Source organism: Thermobia domestica, chromosome 7 (assembly GCF_964235325.1).
Source record: "Thermobia domestica chromosome 7, izTheDome1.hap1.1, whole genome shotgun sequence".
In the NCBI taxonomy this organism is placed as follows: domain Eukaryota; kingdom Metazoa; phylum Arthropoda; class Insecta; order Zygentoma; family Lepismatidae; genus Thermobia; species Thermobia domestica.
The window spans coordinates 256,386,373-256,408,272 of NC_137460.1; the positions used below are offsets into that span (position 1 = coordinate 256,386,373).

Below are 21,900 nucleotides of genomic sequence, written 5' to 3' on the forward strand. Positions count from 1 at the left end.
TTTTCGTTTGTAGGATTGCATGTCTTTAGATCTAAAAATGAGGATGAGAAGTCAGGGTGATCAATCCATTTCAAATCAACCAATCAGGTCGCAATCAATATTTAGGTTTTCTTAATATTTTTACACAAGGTTCTACTATATTTAGAGAGTAGAAAAGAAAAGAAAGAAAATAAATTAAATGTACTGATGCCTAGGACACATTTATGTATACTGTACTATAAATACCTCTAATTATTGTTAAATGTTATAGTTTAGATAACGAAAATTATAATTTTTGAAAGGAGAGGATCTATTGTTCAATCTGTTTCTGTACCATTTTCTACAATTCTTCCGGTGTTAAAGTTTCGAAAGAAAAAAAATAAGACACATCTTCATTTCTTTCATCTGTAAAGACTTTTTTTTTTATACAAAAGTTTCAGACCTGTGAGTCTTATGCTGCTTCTTGTACTGGTCTTCAAACATTGTTATTTTTTTTTAAATGCTATATTCAATACATGAAAAGAGAAATTTTAAAAAAACTCAGATTTTCACAAAACAATCTTTATTTAGATAGTAATAAGTCTTTTGAAGTTCTGTTACTAGACCTTTCTAGTTTTTGAGTTACAGTATTTGTAAGATGCTAAAATCAAAAGAAAACACTCTGATTGTTATAAAATTGGTTATATTCATTGTAGAATTCATTCAGTGGTAGTTTAGTTGCTAATAAACCGAATTTCAGCACATAAAAAGTCATAACTCAAAAATTAGACGAGTCCTAAGCGACTTATTGCTATTTAAATAAAGATTGTTTCGTGGGAGATTTTTAAAGTGAGTGAATTTTCATACATATTTATATTGAATGTAGTCGATTTTAGAAAAATCGTAATCATAATAATTGAAGATCCCCACAAGAAAGAGCATAAGGCTCACAAGTCTGAAACATTAGTAAAAACTAGAATACAACGAAGTCTTTACAGAGTAAAAAATGAAGTGAAGTCAAGAAGTGAGCTAAAAATAAAAAAATACTCTTTTCGTTATTTAGACTATAATATTTAATAATGTTTTAAAGTTATTTATAGCACAATATGATTAAATAAGCCCTAGGTATCAAGTAGTACATTCAGTTTACTTTCAATATCTTTTTTAAAGTAACATCGTCAGAAATAAAGGAGCTACAGAATTTACCGCAAACCTTTGCAAAGTTCACAAATAGCTACACGAAACGAATCCTCATAAAGATAGTAAGCATCTAAAAATGAATGACGACTGATTTTCAACTTTCTAAATAATATAACCTTGTAGGGGACTTGGTGGCTCAGTGGTAGAGTGGTTACCTCTGTTGCGGTCCCTGGTTCCATCCCTGGTTAAGTAAGTTTGTGGTGGACATCATGCTCATGGGTTTTCTCGGGGTACTCCCACATTCTCATTCCACCAACCTTATTTTTTTAAAGCAAGTAAATCAAAATGTTGATAGCAATCTCATTGGTTGATTTGAAATGGATTGACCCAGGGTCTATGTATAATTTCCACACCAACAATGCTCTTTGCAGTGATGTAATGCTAATTTTTTAGGTGGGTATACGCTCCATCCCTTGTCACACTCACACACACACACGTATATATATATCGATTGTTTCAATACTATTAGTCTTTGCAATATTAAGATTTAAAGTTCGTTATGAAATATCCTTGCTTATAGGCAATTCGCACTGGCTTTCTGCGCATATCAGTTGCATAACAAGCAGGATATGTATATGAAGAAACAAGAGAAGTCTTAATGGAGAGCTATGTTTTGGAGGACAGTTACCGAACCACTTAACCTATCAACCAGAGGCTAAGAAAAAGATTACCTATAATGTTAGGGATTAATTTAAAACCTTATTTAGCTCTCTGAGCTAAGTAGGTCAGGCTGTAGAAGTTGTTGTACTTGTATGACTGATAACTATAAGAAGAAAAAAATGACTTGGGCCAATGTTATTTCCGCTACCTTGCTCATTCCTTTGGTCCTATCTATCACTAAGAAACTTTCAAAAAATGTATTTATTGTACACAGAAATACACATATCTCGTTTGAGTTAAAATGTTGATTACATTTGGAGTAATTTAAGATTGAAATTTTGAATTTTAACATTGTAAATCGGTCGCGAACCACAGCCTACTGGCTGCTGTGATAATCAGGGCCATAACCAAGAAGAGATTAATTGCTCTCATCTGTAGTTTGTCCGTCCTGCAAATTACTACCTCTCTCCTTCTCTCTCTCCCAAATTGTGTTTAGTTGTTCTTTTGCTCGGAGAATGAATTTAGCTTTCTTCTGTCGGATCTTAATTGCATTAAAATAGAAAAAGTTTAATTTTGGTTTCGTTGGCGCATGACCATTTTAGAATTGATAAGTTGAGTGACCCAGCAGCCTAAGTACCAACAGCAATAATGTCGAAATTAGTATCCGTATTAATATTAATATCGGCCTTATTGCTGTTGGTACTTAGGCTACTGTGTCACTCAACTATTCAATTAAAACAATTGCAACAGTTGTTCAATAAGCAAATAATTAATGACTTGAAGCGTTAATAGCTAAGTATAAAGAATAGGCAAATGAACAATACAATAATACGAAGACAAGATGTTTCCCTGAACTACCACACCTACTATGAGTCCATAAGATGAACTTAGAATTTTAGATGTCTCAGAAAAGCAGAAATAAACTTAGGTTATACCACTGTTCAAATCTAGTCTTTGTTGAGATCTTCAGACACGAAGTTTTCGTTTGCTCTAGATGCCAATTTCAAGACAAACTTAGACCGAATTAAGCATGCGACGAAAGCGGAGACCTTATGATCGAATATTTTTCGTGCTTGCAACTTGATCCGACAAGTTTTTCTTTTCTAATTAAACGTTTATTTTTTTTTATCAGAAGCGATTCAAAAGAGCCGCTTCGACCAAACAACAAATAGGCACCTTGGAGAACATTTTCGAGGTCAATTTATGGTTGAATTAAGCCCTGATACCAGCGCCGAAGTTAGAGTCGGGTAGTATCGGTATACCCATCTAAAACTTTAGGCCGATAATTTCTTTCGATTCGAGGTTTAGGTTTCCCGTCAGGACCGATTTTTAAAAATTACAAATGACAATCTTTCGGAGAGAAGTAGCTCAAGTGGTAGAGCGTGGCTTCACATTCGGTAGATCGTGGGTTCGATTCCCGCTGCCAACCATCCTGACTGGGGTTTTCCTCAGTTCTACCAGGCAAATACCGGGATAGTACCTACTAAACAGGCCCCGGCCGATACCTTCCAAAATCTTTTCTATTATTATTGTTGTTGTTGTTAGATATGCAGTATCTAACTGTATCTGGTGATAGTTATAAAAATATAAAGAAATACGCATCCTGGAAAGAAAGGAAAAATTGATAAAGACAAAAAATGCTCTCCTCCTAAAATGATTTCCTAAACTAATAAAAGTAGTAAACTAAGTTTATTATTATTATTATTATTATTAAAACCGAGGAAGCAAATAAGAAAACCCGCAAGTTTAGCTCTTCTAGTTAGATTGCAATTTTCGTGGTCAGATATTTTCTCAGTTGTTGAAAGGTGTTTCGAGTATACTGTCAGACAAATTAATTTGAAAAGGATGCTGCCTAGACTTATAAGCTGATGTACTATTCCAGCATTCACTTAATCTGTAAAAGGCTTGGAAAGATCAGTAAGGATGGCTAGCTGTTGAGTTTTTAAGAGTAGAATTGCTCGAACAGTTGTTTCCAGCGAAATTTAAGTCTTGATCCCAATAATAATAATAAATAATAATAATAATAATAATAATAATTATTATTATTATTATAAATCGGTCAATAGGATATGGAAAAGCTTTTGCAGGTCGGCTATCCTAAGAGAGGTTTTTCTTCATTCGCAGCAGGCAAATGTCGGAATAGTACCTAACCTACAAGCCCCAAGTACTCTCCTATCCAATGCCTTTAACGAAGGACGTTATCCATCTGATATCTTCGTTATCAAGCCGGAGATGCCATAACAACCTTTATAATGTCAAATAAATAAATAAATAAATAAATATACTTATGTCTTTCCATGAAGTAGTAGATGGCAAAGTAACGTGTTCTTTGGATTTTTCCTCACTATTTCTCGATGTATTTGTTTTCGCATTTTTGTCAATGAAATTTACACAGCTATTGTCTCTTTTCCTCTTTAACCGATTTGCTAACACCTTCTTGGACATTTTGCAAATTACGAAGCAACTATTAATTCGTCAACCCACAAAGAAAGTTTAAACCTTTTGGGATTTCCACTTTCTGAAGTAAATTTTAGACTTTCACTCAAACAGTTACTGCTTCCTTACTAGTTATAGTAGGATCTAGGTTCATACCTTTTTTTTTTTCAGAATAGAGCATTACCTTTTCCAACGGTACCACTCGCTTGTCCGTATTATACACCAGAAATGAGAAAAGCGAGGAAAACCGAGAGCTTTTTCGAATTTTTTTTTCAAAATTTTTACGCCCACTTATATATATTCAAAAAAGAATACTGCGTCATTCCTACTTGGCCTAGCATCATGGTTCAAACGCCACTTTCTTCAGTATTACGCACCCTTTCCAATGGTACCATCACATGTCCATATCGTACACCTGAACCAGGAAATTCAGGAAAACCGTTTTTTTTTAAATCACCCTTGTCGGAACATTTCGCCCCTCTGGCCCGGCCTGGGTTCACGTAGGGATCTGAAAATCTTTTGGAACATACGTGATGCGTGTGCAAAATTTCAATTTGGTATCTTGAAAACAAAGAGCAGAAAAAAATTTGAAAATCTGAAGGTGACCCATTTATGGATATATATACATATATCCTAAAAATTCCTACAACATTACTATTTAAAATAGGATCATGATTCAAAACGTCATTTTCTTCAGTATTACACGCCCTTTCCAATGGTACTACCCACATGTCCGTATCATACACATGAATCTGAAAATTCGGGAAAACCGGATTTTTTCCTGAAAAATCACCCTCTCGGATTATTTGTACCCCTCGGGTCTAGGCCTGGGTTCAGCTAGGGATCTCAAAAAAAAAAAAAAAGAAAAGAAAAGAAAGAGAGAAATACTAAAAGGTGCACACAACCCGTATGCAAAATTTTAATAAATAAATATACTTGCAAACTAAGAGTGGGATTTTTTAAAAATTTCCATTAAGAAAAAAAGTCACGCCCCTCCGCCCCCACTTGGCACTGCCAAATTTACCATCTGATTCCAAAACGCATCTGGGGTTTTTCTCTTATCCATGCTTGACTTGACCAATAAAAAAAAGGTTCAACACGTGTTATATGAGCTTAATAAGCGTTTAAAACAACATGACTTCATGGTAGCGATTCGTACCATAAATCCCCATCGAAATGATTAAAGATTGCTGTGATATGCTCATACGCTACAAGTCTTTCCTGACTTTCGTTTTCTACCCCTTCCTATTAACAATTTTTCTTCAATTTTCTTTTTTTTATGTGAAAGAAAATGAAACAACAAAGAAAAATGTTTATTTTTAACCCGCCCCTTTTTTCTTCGGTAGGTTGAAGAAAAAGTACTACTAGTACTAGCTGCTGAGTATTTATCGAAATTAATCGCTCCTTTCTTTGATGTCAATTGCGGCTACAAAGGAGCAGTACTAATTCGATCTTCGCTGTTGTATTTGGTGGTATTGGGAACGACGATGAATGCTTCAAACTAGACCGAAGATAGGTCAGATGTTTTGTTATTTTTGTAGAGGCCAACGATTTCTTAGCCCAAAATATTCATTTAATTTCCTCTTAACTCTTAAAGTAAAGACCACATTTTTTCGGAACCTCCTTCCGCGATTAGAAAGGAACTGGTTAAATCCCATATTGCCTTGCTCAAATTGTATCCAATCGACAGACTTTGAATTTGAACTTGGAATTTGGAAGATAGGAACAACGCATGTGACATCTTAAGGAAAAAAAAACACTGCATGTTCAGAGCGCTGTTTTCCATTATAGAAGAGATTTGATTAGCACGTCCTGAAAACCCAAATATTTTAAAAGAATTTAGACATCATTCCCGGTAACAGCCTGACGACCAGGTGTTTAGTGAGACTTTTTTGTTTTAAATAAAGCAAATGAAAAGCAGTTGTTGTTTGTTCCAATGAAGTGAGTATACTATTGATTGAATGTAGCGTATACCTGCGTACTTCCTAAATTTTAGGTGGCTATACGATAGTTTCCAAAAATTAGAGGTGGGTATACGCCGTATATCCGCGTATACCCTCCATTACATCCCTGGCTCTTTGGTATCTAAAATATATTTGAAAGCAGACACTAATTTAAGATAAATATTATTAAACATTCAATTCATGCCACTTTATTAACTGAAAGCACAAAGGACAACCTAAAGTATTTTTGAATACGTGAAAAAAGAATGTGAAATATCTTTTTTTTCTCGTGATATAACTTTAATTTACAGGTAGTTAAACTTCTTCAGTTTGCATTTTTATACTTATAACCAAAGTATGTAATGTGTAAAATCTCCAGAGTTGAAACATTCGTAATCGATTGTATCTTCAACTGATGGAATAATATTCATTGTATATATTTTACTCGTTTTAAGTTGGCTTAAAGAAAGCTGAAATTAGCTACCTTAAGTACAGAGTACTATTGGGGTAATATAAATTGATATGTGCAAGTGTATATCTAAGCATCTGCGTAAAGTTGGTCACAATTTTAAAATGGGGATTCAAATCACGTATAAATGATTCATAAGACTCACAGGTCGTTCTTGATCGTTTCGGGATAAAAATAGTTTTTTTTAACATTAAAAAAAGACTAACTTAGAGAGAGAAACTTCGCACTACCCCGCAAATTGAAATGGGGTTTCAACACTTAAATAAATATATTTTTTTCCCGTAAGTTTTAAGAACAATATTACATTAAGTTTTTCTATTAAGGGTCTATTCACACTATGGGCTAATTTACATTTGAAATGATGCTTTTATGTTCTAATTTCCTATTATAGTTATGAGGCAGTTTTATCTTAAATTCTCGCTCACGTTTTCTCACCAAAGAGTATGAAGCGTTTCATTAAGTATATCACACATCAACTAAGAATGTGAGTGATATATTTAATGGAGACCCGGGTTTGATTCCCGGCGGGAGATCATGTGGTTCGGATTTCACGTTAAGCAGTAGGTCCACGTCTCATATTGTCTCCCTGCTGAATGGGGCGTTAAACTCAAAATCAACTCAACGAACAGAAACATCGAGGACAGTTAAAATTTCAAAGGCTCTCCAACCGCGAATCGACCCGGTACACTAAAGGCAAATGTGCTAGCCGCTATACCAGCGGGGAGGGCTTACTGAGCCACTATGCTCCCCAGTCCTTGTTTAGAGTAATATACCAATTTTGAACTTTAGGGTCCTTTTTCGCATGCTACTTGTTTCATAAAAGTTCGTATTTGCAATTCTGGAATTCGTGATAATGACAGCCACCCAACATAGGGTATAAGAGTCATAATAATTTAATTTCTTGGCTTACTCTTACTTAAAAACGTTATACGGTAACTAATTTTCCTTGTCTTTCTTTGATATGAAAAACAGTCCAATTCTACAGAGAAAATCAACTAGGGGACAAGGTTTGCCTTTTTGTTCTGAGAGGAAACAATCGGACTAAGTAAAACCAAAAAAGAGAAAGAAAAAGAAGCACTTTTGATGCCATAATGGAAGATAGTCTATAGCTTCTTTTGTGGGGCTCTACGTTATCTGCACATACCATCTATATCATATCATCTATTTAAATATGTTAACAATATGTTTACCTTAGCCCATCTGTGCTCTCAAGAGAGAGCACTAAAGAACTATCAATGATTTTTCAGGAACACGTCCAATACTTTCATACAATGATGTTACGTTGCAGCTATTATTATTGCAGCTTGTGGAAGCTCTACAAGACACAGTCTTCCTGCCTGTAATACTTTTCTGGCAGTTTCGTCATCAATTTAGTGATTAGTAATACGTAATGACCATGACCTGATGGACCGTAATGCTCGCAGGGATGGGCAAGCGGGTATTCCCCACCCCTCAGTTTTGAAAACTATGTACTTGCATTTACGGGAATAAAAAAAAATGCAATATTAACTAATTAACACTTAGATTGAGGTTTGCCAAACACTGGTAAATTTTGCCTTTCCCTAGATTTTTTATTTGTGGGTGTCCATGGTAATGTCTGCATGGTATGAATTTCATCCCCTTCCGTTATTAAATTGCATTTTTCTATAATTTTTCAGCAGTGTAGTGTGGTTGTAGTAAATGCTCCTATATTTTAAATAATATATTATTTTTTACTAATTACTCTGCGTTGTGATTATTATGCGATTAATAATAAAAATAAATCTTTTCATCTTCCCTCTTGCTTTCTAAGTAGCTCTCTCTCCCTACATACATACACACATACGTTGTATTTATAAAGAAACATGATTGTAAAAGACACTTACTTTGGTTTGTCCAGGGTTTCTTCTTCCATTAGTACATCGTCTTCGAATGATGGAACTTTTTCCGGATTCACTGATATTGTAGGATGCTGGCCTTTTAAATGTTTCCATAATACACTTGTGCTACCTTTGTTCTTTATTTTAACCTTGCAATATTTACATATTGCACTTTCTGTGGAAATCTCTTTAGTAAAATGCTTCCAAATTTGACTTCTTCCCATTTCAGAGTATAGCGAACTTAACCGTCTGAAAGAGCTGATGTAAATGGTAACAAATTCTTCTATTCAGACCCTCTTCCAAAACTTGATGTTAGCTTCACATTGAAAACAATTATTTTATTCTTAGAAAATAAACTTCAGTATTCTCTCATAAACAAATGAAAGATCTCTTAGATAAGACCCTTCGAATCGCAAGAATACTAGACAAAACAAACTTAATTTTTTTAGTTTCTAACTCACTGGAGTCCAACCATCAACAAATTTAATAATGAATGCCTTTCACTTCGAAGGTATAACAAAAAATATAGACTGGTTGGTGTGGCACCATAGTAGATTTTTAAACATACACAAGAGAATTTCTGGATAGCGATATGGTTGTGTAGTATATGTATATTATTAGGTAAAAAAATAAAAGTGTTTGTTGTATGATATTTATCACTTATTATGGTTTGCCCTTCTGAAGTCGAGGGTTTGTTGAAGGAGTAAATAAAAAAAAATATTTCTTTCTGTTGATCTTTCCTTCACCCTCCAGGTTTTTTTAATATACGTTGTAGGACGTAACCAACATATATTCATGTATCGTATCATTGATGTGTTTTGTATTTTGTATATTAAAATGCTCAAAAATACTTAACACATTCGAATGTGATCTCAGGTTCAATTTTCGGTGGAGACATACATGAGACAATTGGGAGATAAAACAATATGAAAACATTATTTAAAAGTCAGGAAATTGATATCAAACCTTAATCAATCTGTTAGGGCCGTAAGGCTGTACTTAAATTAACCCAAACTTTCATCAAGAAATGCACGTCATTATGACAAGATATTATGTCATTATTGTTTATTTACTATAAGCTACCAGATACATCCTCAGATGCTATTTTACACTGTAGTAATCAACAGATGAAAACAACATTGGAAAAGGAAGTGGAAGGAAGGTTTCCAGAGCCTTAGATTAAGGTACTATCCCAGCATTTGCCTAGTGTAACTAAGGAAGAACCCTTTAAAATCCTCAGTCAGGATGGCCGGTCTCCGGATTTGAACCCGGTATCACCCAATTGCGAAGTAAGAATCCTGTAAGGCCCGCTTTTGTAAACGGACACACTACGTGCCCATGGGCGCAACATCCGTTCAAAGAAACATAGGTAAAACTAGAAAAAAAAAACGGAAAACGAGGGGGAAATAAAACGCCCTTCAACTAAAAGAATGCTAAAAATAACTAAATTTAGAGCTACGAAAGATGAGTTTTATTGCAAATAATGTTTTTCATAATGATTAATTGTGCTAATTATGAACATGAATTAGAAAGAAAACAAGTAGTGCTGAGTTCCGCAAACCAATTGAAAAGAAAATGTTGAATAAAATTAACAAAAAAAAAAACGGAATTTAAGATAATTAAAACAAATTAAACTCCTGGCGTAACAGTCCCTTAGGATCTGGACCTACCAGCGGGTTTATGTTCCAAATGGGGATGTGTAGTCAGCGCCACGACACCCTAATGCCGGCTTTCTAGACTGGAGTCCGCTACCTCTTACTTAAGATAACTCCCCAATTGTCCTCACGATGCTGGATCAACATCGAAATTGTTGAGTGTCTCTCCGGAAATTGAACCCATGACCATGGGCACCGAAGGCACGCCCTAACCACTGTTTTTTATATATAAAAAGGTAACCGCTTTTTATCAGATTGTTTAACCTGTTGAACGCTTTGCACGGATTACACTGTAACCATTATGACACAACACAGACATAGAAGTAAACGAGGACAGTTAAAAACACCTATGCCCAAAGCGGGATTTGAATCCAAGACATTCACAGCAAACAATCCACAGCCTAATGCCGCAGACCACTCGACTATGACTGTCGGATTTCCTCGGCTAATCCGTAGCACATTTAAAGTAACTGATTATTTTAAAAGTTGCTCCTAAATACTGACAATCTAAGTCTTATGCATCAAATATTTCCTGCGATAATACCATACACTCTCCGTTTTCTATAGACGAAAAGCTATAGTTACCCACATTATCTAATACAGAAATAAGTTCTGATTCTCTAATAGCTGCTAATAGTGATAGTCAAGGTTCACCGAAGCATGATCCCAAACCCAAACTGAGATATTGATGTCACTGGAACCCCTGAAAAGTCATTGTGGGTAACTGAATTGCCCACTTGTTAGGATGAAGGGCGATGGTGATGTGAAATGCGGGGCTGTCAGAGGTACTACTTATGATAATTGGATTTATTATATTCTATGTTGCCGTAAACCCTCTTCAAGAAGATAACTGTTAATCTTAGCTTTGAAAATGTTACATAAGGAGTTTTATTGCTATCATTAGGTTGCATTAGAAATTATCAGATTTATTTTAACGCATAACTTTCACATCTCTTCTGATTTACGAATATTTAAATCCCGATTATCCCCTTAAGGTCAATTAGTGATATTTTAAATCATTTCGAACCAACTTTATATATGGTTAATCTTGTTATATGGAAATAATTGAGACTAGAAGCAGTCTACAGGCTAAGTCCAAAAGAATCTTGGCCGGCCTCCTAATAAACCACGTCTTTTCAGCAAGGTGAATTGTGGCAATCCGATACCCACATGAGGAAATCTTCGGTTCAGTGTGAAAGCTTCCATAAGGGCCAGCACTCTAATCAGTGAAATGTGCTTTGCTAATTTTTATTCAATGTGAAAGTACCTAACTTTATTGCTAAAAAAGAAAAGGTCCTTATTTCAAACAAGTCATCATTACAGTTTTCTTATTTGAACACAACACTCATGAAAAGTCATGTTAAAGCACAACTTGCCCCTGAAAAAGAATACTTATCTGTTTTTAGTTTCTCGTGTTCCCCAAAGTACATGCGGAATTAGTACAAGTGCCTTCCGCTCGCATTACCTAGGTACAAACGGCTACGATCTTGGTACTAGCACATGTTTCGGTTTCCAGATCTCAAATATTTATCTTTCAGCCTGATTCTATGTATGAATCCGAAATTTCGAATCTAGATAAGGGACACGAAAATTCATTTTTATTCTTGGTGCTTATATTGTGATTTACTAAAAAATTATTAACCCTAGAAATACCAAGGGGGGGGGTCAATTTTGCCCGCGCGTCTTTTTTTGTTCAATTTGAATACCTTCCGCAATGTTTTACGGATTCTCATTTTTTTGTTATTGTTACTTTTGATTAGATGATCATTTTGGAATTTTTCCACCTATGTTTAAAGCAGTGTGGTTTTATATAAAAATATATACATGTTGCGCGGGCTGATTTGACCCCCCCTTGGTCATAGGTGCTACCCATTCTTTTATTTTTCGATGATTTCTTAATTTTGATTTTTTATGTCCAAAATTTAATTCTTTTAAACTATATTGAATTTTCCTTTATATAAACATTCAGCCTTACATAGAGACGGCCCTAAAATACCATGATATCTTTCTGATTGAATAAGATAACCAAATGGTCATGAAAGTAAGTATCGCTTTTATACAAAGTGATACATTACTCCTGCTATCTAGTTGTATTATCAACTGACTGTTAGCAATCCGATATATACCAGAGCAGGATTGTAGGATAGATATTGTCGAGTGTTATGTTTCCTTCTTAGCAGAATAGGTTTCTTTGGTGGAAATGGAACAATTTTGATTTCGGATATGTTCACGATCTGGCAACACGAGGAACAGATAAATGTTCAGAAGTACGCCAAAAGTATGAATGGCACAGCATATAAACGAGAGTAACTTACATCTTAATAATTTTAAATTTTTGCCTAACCTTATATAACATGAACTTTATATTTTAATAAATAAAACAAGCATTTTCGTATATCAGTGATTTCACGCAGTTTTGGTATATATACACTACCAGTGCTGGAAATATTCTCGGTTTTGAAATTTGTTCAACAGTTTAACCATGAGTCAATAAATAAGGTCTGAAAATTACTTGAATCGAGCGCGGGCAAATTTGACCCCCCGTTAGTACTTCACATAGCTGACGCGAGCATGGTCTTTCTAGGGTTAAATCTAATTGTAAGGTATACATTTGTTATTTTGAGCAGACTGAGCAAGATAAATATAAGTAAAAACTAGTCAATACTTGTCTTAACTGTATATATTTTCTTAACTGTCAATGAAATAGGTGTATTGAGGAATTTTAAATATTTGAGTCTTGTATTCCGGTTTCAAATATAAATGTGTGTGTATTTCATCTCGGTCCTGCAACTGGGTGGACCTAGATTCGACATTCGAACTCTCATTCGGATCAAATCAGATTTTTTTTAGTAAGGCAAGCATTTGATCTTTAGTGTAGAATGAAGGAGACAAATAGACTTGTCAATATTCGTCTTAATTTTCTGTTTTCTTCTTTACTGTCAGGACTTCGTGAAATTACTTTCGGCGAATTTTACATATTCAAGTTTATCACAATTTGGGTAGGATGTGGGTTTGGATAAGAATCAAGATCTGAGATCCGGATTTCGGATCCAGATACGAATTTCGAACCCAGATCCGAGATCCGAAACCAGATCCGGATCCAGATCCGAGATCCGGATCCAAAGGATCCGGACCCAATCAGATCCGGCCATCCCTATTACCAGTGAGTCTCAAGAATAGCAGCTTTCTTGTAAATAACAAAGAACATATATTTGAAGAGTTAGGAGAACCTTTACGATAAAATATTAACCCTACAATGCATAGTGGGAGGGATAGGGCCATAGTGGTAAATAATCTGTTCTATCCTTCATAACAGTGTGTAGTTGCTAATGTATATTGAACCACATTGGGAACGTTCGAAGCTGGTTGCAAGATCACAGTTTCCACGTAAATGGTACTAGTAAGCGTACCGGTACTTCTGTTACTCATTTTTGTTTCCTCTCGGAAAACTATTTTTTCACAGAACAAAAAAGCCATGCATTGTACGGTTAAAAAGGAATTAGATAAAAACTACGCACAGAAACTCAAAAAGATATGGGCTGCAGTAAGAAGCAACTCATCGATAAACAAACTAATAAAATTCCTTAAAACTTTTTCCTTCATTGATTTAGTTACAGAAGCAAGCAAATCAACTCCCATCTAACACAAAACAGAGACAGGATGAACAAGAAAAGAAGCCAGAAATCTCATTATTTGATTCTTTCACTTTCTATCTATGCAATGTGAAGGCTTATATACAAGATAATAGGAAAGTTAGATCGATAAACTCTTATAAATACAACATACACGCAAAGGCTAAAAAGGATATGCATCCAAATTAGCTTATATAAATGGAAACAAGCTTTTATGTGTTTCTTCTTTTCCCTTTTAAAAGCAAAACGCGGATGGAAAAGCACAGGACTGGAATTCTTCTAAGATAGTCCAGTATCTTCCCTTTTATTATTATCTTTTAACCATTACATAAGTTAGCATATGTTATATTAGAAACAGCAAAGCCTTTTATTAAGAAATCATTCTAATTTTCTTAAAAACAAGCAGTAAACAATAAACACTGGTAAAAAATCATTTACATACCAATTATAATAAAATTAGACCCTGTATACATCTATACCCTTTTATTAGTATGCAGAGTGAATCTAAAAATTAATTTAGCCAATAATCAGCCAACAATTACTTTATGCAGGGTGTTCTAAAAAGAAGAGACCACTAACGTCACTAGACTAAACGTTGAAGGTAAAAAACGTAAAAAGTGATAATAGTATATTGAAAGTGTATGTTAACTTACCTTTGATAATAAGTTATATACGTTTACGGATGTTGACGTACGTCCGATCGTGGGTTTTTATACGTTTATGCATGTTAATTTACATTCGATCGTACGTTTTGTATGTTTAACTAAATAATTGATGTTCAGGTTTAATGTACGACGTTCAATATTTGCGTTTGACGTACCAGTGTGACTTTTGACGTTCATGTTCAGCCTTTAATACTTTATTCGGAAACTTTTTAACTTATTTTACTTTCCTTCCTTTACTAGTCTTCTTTTTCAAAGCACTTCCTTTTTTGGCAGAGTGCTGTCGCTAGTCATTTTATGTTACTTTGAGACGCTCAATCGTTCGTAAAAGAACGCTTCTCGCTATCTGTTACCGTTTGCTTTTTATATCGATAAATGTTGAAATCGGAAATGGTTAATTTTAACCACTTCCCAATTAGAGCTTTAATGCAAACTATGGAATCTATTCTTGAGACCCTGAATTAAGTGCAGAACGGCACATTTTGATAGCTTTTACCGTTTTTGCTCTACGGAAATAAGTATTGAAATCGGAAGCAATAGTAAATTTGACCTTCTTCCGTCTTGAATAGAGTGCTAAAGGGAAAATAAAATTTATTCTTGGGAAGCTGAATCGATTGTAAGAAACAGCATTTTGATAGCTTTTAGCATTTGTGATGTGAGGATAACAGTATTCCCACCAGAAGTAATAATAAATTTGAACCATATCCATTTTTAATAAAGTTGTGAATTGTCATTATGCATTGTTTGCAAAAAAAATGCTTTTTGTTACTTGTTACGACTTTTATTCTATAGGGATAAGGGTTAAAAATGAGTTGCTGATGTTGAGTTTAAGGTCCCATTCAGCAGCGAGACTATATATGACGTGGACCTACTGATTAACGTAGAATCTGAACCATATGAGCTCCCAGGGGAATCGAACCCTTGTCTCCCACACCAAAGGCACGTATGGAAACCGCTTGCCACGAAGGAGCTCGAAGGGTTAAAAAGGTACTGAAACCGTAATACTAAATTGAACCACTTTCGGTTTGGGTAGTGTGTCGTGAATAATCACGGTATTGTTGTCATTGGAAGGTGAATTGTTTGCCAAAAGCCGCTTCTCGATGTCTGATCGTTTTCGTTCCCTAGCGATAAACGTTGAAACCGGACATCGCTAATTTCAATGACTTTAGGTTTGAATTGGGTTTGGTGGAAATTTTATTGGGACGCTGAATCAATTGCAAACAACCACTCTCATATCTTCTATTGTTTCTGATCTATAGAAGTAAGTATGGAGATCGTATGTAATTGTTAAATTGAACCATTTTTTTTGGTAGAGTATTGGCAATAATTATGTTGTGTTGAAACTCTTAATGGGTTCTAAGAAAAATCTCCCTATCTGTTTCTGTTTCCGTTCTATGTCGATGAAACTTCAAACCGAATATGGCTGATTTTAACAACTTCTGCTTTAAACAAAGCTTCAACGGAGAAGTAACTTATTTTTGAGACGCTGAATCAACTACAAGAAATCGCTTCTTGTTATCTTTTACCGTTTTGCTCTACTGAAATCAGTATTGGAATCGGAAGTTCTAGTAAATTTAGGAATTTTCAGTTTCGGTCGAATTATCTGGATAATAGCGATATGTTGTGTTAAGAGCCTGAATCGTTTGCCAAAACCACTTCTTCTTTTCTGTTACGGTTTCCGTTTCATAGCGATAAACGTTGAAACCGGTATTGAAACCAGAAGTAATAGTAAGTTTTAACCACAGGCAGGTTTTGTATAATACTGTGGATACTCATGGTGTTTTAGACTCTGAATCGTTTGCAGAAACCGCTTCCGACTGTTACCGTTTTGTTTGTATGGTGATAAACGTTGAAACAGGAAATGGCTGATTTGAACCAATTCCAGTTTGAGTAGAAGATTAACAGAGCAAATGAAATCTATTTCTCGAAGACTGAATTAATTGCAAAAGACCGCATCTTGAAAGCATTTACTGTTTCTATTCTACGAAAATAGGTACTGAAACCGAAAGTAATATTAAATTTAAACCACTTAAGGCTTAAAGCAATTATTAATAATACATGAACATATATGAATGTATTTTGAAAGAAACAGAAATAACTCGTACCAGACGTTATAAGAACCGGTGTTGTGTCACTCAACAAGCCGACACTTGACCGAATTATCCACGTCAGCGTTTGGCAACTGCGTTTTCCAAGCGTTATTTATACTGGACGTGTGGTAGATAACAACACTACGAGATACCACTTGTATATGGATTACCGGTGCGACATCTCCTTTAAGAACTATGGCTCATTTCGTAGATTTACGAAATCACTCTTTTAATCCTCGATTAATCCATGTTATAATGGTGGTGCTTTAATAAGTTCTCAATATTGTTAATTAATTCTTGCTTGATCTTGATTTGCAGATCAAATGTTTTTAAGGAAATAGGAAAGCGGGAGCCAGAGATACTTAAAGGCCGTAAATAAATTTCAAACTTCAAATGGAATCCGGGGTAAATCTCTGACAATCGCTAATTTAACAATACATTTGATAATACCGCGTTTAATTGCTGATTCGAAAGCATATTTGGCATGGTCTGTGCAACTTAATGAACAGCGTGAGATTGTCATTCTAAGGGTTCTGGGTTCGATTACCAGCCTAGACCTACCGATATTTTTTCAAGAAATTAAGCATTGTAAATGAAGTTCTTGATTGCTATGGAGATCTCTCCCATAAAGGAAGGAAAACCAAAGAAAAAAGTGAAAGCAGAAAGTCGGAGATTGTTCATCTTCAAGCGTTAAAATTTCGTTTACTCCCATGTCTTTCGTTTTTTCCTTCTTTCTTTCCTTCTTTGTCCTTTTATTTTGCTTTCCATGCTTCCTTGTCTCTATATTATGCATATTGTTTTCATTTATTTTGCATTAATTCATATCTTCTAGAACTTAAGGAAAATTGAATTTACGCCTATCTATCTCGTGTTTCTCTAAGTAATTTTAATTCTTCTTCCTCCAACTGGAGAAATATACTGGCATGTTGTGTTGGGGCATGTTGGCTATCCAGCTATTAGGCGTACAGTGAAACAATTCTGCTGGTGGAAAGAGCTATCATTTCTTATACCTTTAACCTATACTTAATAGTTTCTAGCTGTATAAGTCAATTTCAAGTTATGAGTTGAAAAAGTAAAAGACAGGGCATATTACTTCATATATAACATAACTAGAAGTCACAATAAATAGCGAAATTCTCTGTCCCTTAGACTAGTTGCATAGTTCTTTGATGTTAAACTTCCAATAACTATATGCATATAAATAGCTAGGAAATTTATAATGAAAACGCTTACCAATCGTACGTGGTGAGAATATCAGTCTATTTTATATGACAAAAAGAGAAAATAAACACATTTGTAATAAATGATAAATATGTAATACACCAAACAGATGTAAACTCCAAGTGTACTTGCCTCCCATGGGAGGGGGGAAGGTTGCTTTGGGTCCGCTTGAGGCACTCTAGCGTAAAAAGAGGAATATAGCTTTAAATATAGAAACACGCTGACTTCTTACTTGCTTCATTATTTATGTTAAGAAAATTATAAAGTACATTCCTATGATTATCTCTAATTTTAGATACAAAGTAATATCCTTCGTTAAAGGGATTTATCAGTGATCTGCCTGCCTTACAGTTTTGAAGAGAGTATTGTATATACTACGGCATTGAATTTCCAGTTGAACACTTTGCACGATACTTCTAAAGTATGGTACTAAATATATAGGAATACGCGACTCATAATTGTACTTTTATGTGAACACATTATAATCTTATTAAGATAAAGGTCTACCGTTTTGTAAGAATTTATATCTGTTAATCAATTGTAATTTTATATGCTTTTCTTTCACAAACTGAACAGAAATGTAGAACGTATTATGTACAAAGTTACGGATATGATCCCGAAGTGAACTTGTGAAAGCAACTTTTTCCCCAGAATTGCTAAACATCCCTTGAGCATCACCTGAAAACCTCATTTTTGCAAAAATATTATTTGATGGTTTCGTTATAATTTTTATTTGGCCCTTTGTTAGCAACATAGTTTACTATTCACGTTGGCATCTGGAATACAGTACAAGGTTCGATGCAAACCCACGTAGAATAGACCAGAAAATAAATCCATTTAAAACAGAAGCGATAGAATGAAGCCAGAGAATATTTCCTTCATGCATAAATTACCAATGACACTTTGTGCATCGAACTGCTTTTGGAATACAGATTTATTATCGTAATATATAGTCCAAAATATTATCTTCCAAACGGTGTTCCTAACAAAGCTTCAGGACAACGTAGCAAAAGATGTTGGGTCTTACTCATATAAATTTGAAATATGATTTTTAATTTTTCTAGTCTTGGAGTGCTTTTTTTTTCAATAATTATTTTTCTGATTTCTAAAGTTAAATAATTTACTCGTGAAAAAAGGTTCTCTGAACTCAAAGCTACTTTTAGACCAAACATGTAACACTAATGCTGCCAAATAGAAACTGACACTACCTTTGCTTAAAACTTACTCACATAGAAATGATAACTATAAAGTGTGAGATGTTCCGGAAATCATGATTTCTTAGTATCATGGTTCAGACATCTATTATAATAACGAAATACATAGATTAATTTTGAGGCGGTTAGAGACATATTTGAATCAACAGTTGACGAGGCTTAACAACTAGTATGAAGGAACAAATAATTTATGGAAGTTGATTTGCATCTGAAGCGTCATGTACAATCAAGTGTATGGGTTAAGACCTCAGCTACTTAAGTAAATCTCGTCCCACTCTTTCGGTGCAAATGTAATTTTTTTTTCTTTCTTAAATAACACAAAATATTGCAGGTATTTTTCGATTGATTTTAGATTAGCGTCCCTTTAAGCAGCGAGGCTATATGAGACGTGGATCTACTGATTACCGTGGAATCCAAACCACATGAGCTCGCGCCGGGTATCCTACCCGGGTCTCTCACGCCAAAGGCGAGTACGCTAACCGCTTAGCCACGAAGGAGCTCAGATATTTCTTGAATCTGCGCTTTTTCCTTTATGTGCTAACACAGTAGTCCAAACTTAAGCGACCGTTTCTCTTAAGTGAAATAATGAAGGGGTTAAGAGAACGCATTTAAAAAGTAATTTTAGAACAAATTTTCTAGATTTGTAACTATACAGATATCAAACTTAACTCGCGAAGAAAGGAATCGCAGACACCAATTTTCCCTGCACAGGTTATTACACGTTATTTCTAAAATTAGATCCCTTCCTTCTCACATCTAAGATATAATTATGCAGTCCTCCTAAAGTTACATTTTTCAGATTGATAAAAATTCGATCGGTGAGCACAAATTCCACATTTCGAATTATACAATTTGCCAACCAGCAACGAACGTACGTTGCTAATATGGAACCTTTCCCTGTGAGATCCTGAGAAGTGTTGAATATTTTCCAAAGCTTTGCTTAAGTGCGTGATTTTAGAATGCTTTCCTAGATCAGAAAAGATTCGTAATATTTGCTTATGAAGTAAAGTATTATGTCTGAAATCATATGTTATTATTTTGCGACGTATCTGACACTTTCTTAGGTTGCTTTATCATTTAGTAACATATGAGCGCTCAAACTTCGCCTAAACCTGAATTGTTTATCACACTTCTGGCAACCATAACTTTTATCAATTGTATGCTTTGCCATGTGGTCAGCCAAATTCGATTTCTGGTTGAACCCTTTGCCGCATATGTCACATATGTAAGTGCGTTTATTAGAATGCCGTGCTATATGCATCATCAAATTTGATCTCTGATTAAACTTTTTTCCACACACCTGACATGGAAAAGCCTTCTCTTTCGTGTGAACTACACTGTGAATTTTTAAAATACCTTTTGATCTAAATGCCTTATGACATTCGTTGCAAGAGTAAGGTTTATCGGGAGTATGGGTTAACTCGTGGTATTTCAATCCTGGCTTTGATTTGAACTGTTTATCGCAAAGGTCACAGTAGTGGAATTCACCACATGTGTGAATTAACATATGTCTTCTTAAATATGATTTTTGTTTGAACTTCTTCCCACATTCGTTGCATAGGTACTGTTCTTCACTAGTATGCCTCCTTATGTGAAGTTTCAGGCCTGAAACGGTTAAGAAGAGCTTGCCGCACAGCCCGCAAGAATGGTGTCTCTCACTTGAATGCGTTAATAAATGAACCTTCAAAGATAATTTATCTGTGAAACCTTTCCCACAGTTGGCGCAAAAATACCTTTTCTTACCTAAGTGAGTCAATGTGTGAGTTTCTAAATATGATTTCAAGACGAATGTCTTGCCACACTGGTTACAGGAATACGGCTTCCTATTGCTATGAAGAAAAGTATGATTTCGCAAATGAGATTTTCGTCTGAAACTTTTGCCACATTCTTGGCAAGAATAGGGCTTCTCTCCGGTGTGAATCAACATATGCCTCTGTAAGTCAATTTTCCAAACGAAACCTTTCGCACACTTTTGACATGAGAGAGGCTTTTGATCCTTATGTGTTGACAAGTGCATCTTCAAAACTTGTTTGAGTCTGAATCCTTTTCCACATTCTTCGCACTTATGTTTCTCACAACTATGAATTAAGTTGTGAATTCTTAGCTCTGATTCCAATCTGAACGCTTCGCAACACTTCTCGCAAGAAAGATATTTCGTGTCTGTGTGAATGAATTTACTATTTTTAGAATATCTAACGTGAGAAGTACTTAGTGATGGACAAAGTGCACTGAAAAGAAAAATACGAATATTGATTAATTACCAAACATTTGTTCTGGAGACGGATTCGACTAGATAGATTTTAGCACTGAGGCTCCACCAGAGCAGAGCCGTAACTAGGTATTGCGGCGCCCGGGGTGAAGTAGAATTTGGCGACTTTCTACATTCACCTTACCAAGCTTTCCTTTTTCATTTTTTTTATACATATAAGAAAAGCAGCTTTTGCTGTTATGCTATGCTGAATTTTTATCAAGCTGCTTGGAAAGACTATTGCAACAGCAAAACCTATCATTCTGTATTCTTTTACGAATAACAGCTGCTTTCAAGAGACCTATTTTGTACGTTTTGTTAAACTTGACAAAACTACTTTAGGTTGTATACAAATCTACTTGGTGAACAGTTATGGAAACATACAACTATATAGAACGTTTGATACTACCGATAAGAAATGAAATTTCAATACATTAGAAACTATGCTTTGAATGTTCAAAATGGGTGACAGAATCAATTTCCAGTAATAATAGTAAGCTTCTGTAATTTTGTTCTATATGTGACCACAAAATAACACTTTAATTTTGATTCTTTTACGGTTAATATAGTTTGAGAAATATAATGGAAATTCGGAAGCTTTCTTTGCGCGTATTTCTAAATACTGATCAATAGAAGTGAAGAATATATTTAATGTTTGTATTTAAAATTCAAAATATAGATTGCATATTGCATATGTTTGAAATTATATTAAT

The 21,900-nt window shown here is 34.7% G+C and overlaps 1 protein-coding gene across 4 annotated transcripts in view; it reads right to left on the reverse strand.

The window, feature by feature from the left end:
- Positions 1-21,900, reverse strand: part of LOC145690843 (uncharacterized) — a 112,356-nt gene that overhangs the window by 16,392 nt on the left and 74,064 nt on the right. The window contains exon 3 of one of the 4 annotated variants that reach the window (XM_081766192.1): positions 11,251-21,167. The exons of 2 other annotated variants lie outside the window; for them this stretch is intronic. In XM_081766192.1, the coding sequence (XP_081622318.1) occupies positions 20,000-21,167 (1,168 nt within the window). In that variant the 3' untranslated portion in view covers positions 11,251-19,999. Of the gene's footprint in view, positions 1-11,250; positions 21,168-21,900 lie in introns of those variants that run through there. One more of the 4 variants, XM_081766197.1, reaches the window with a different exon arrangement.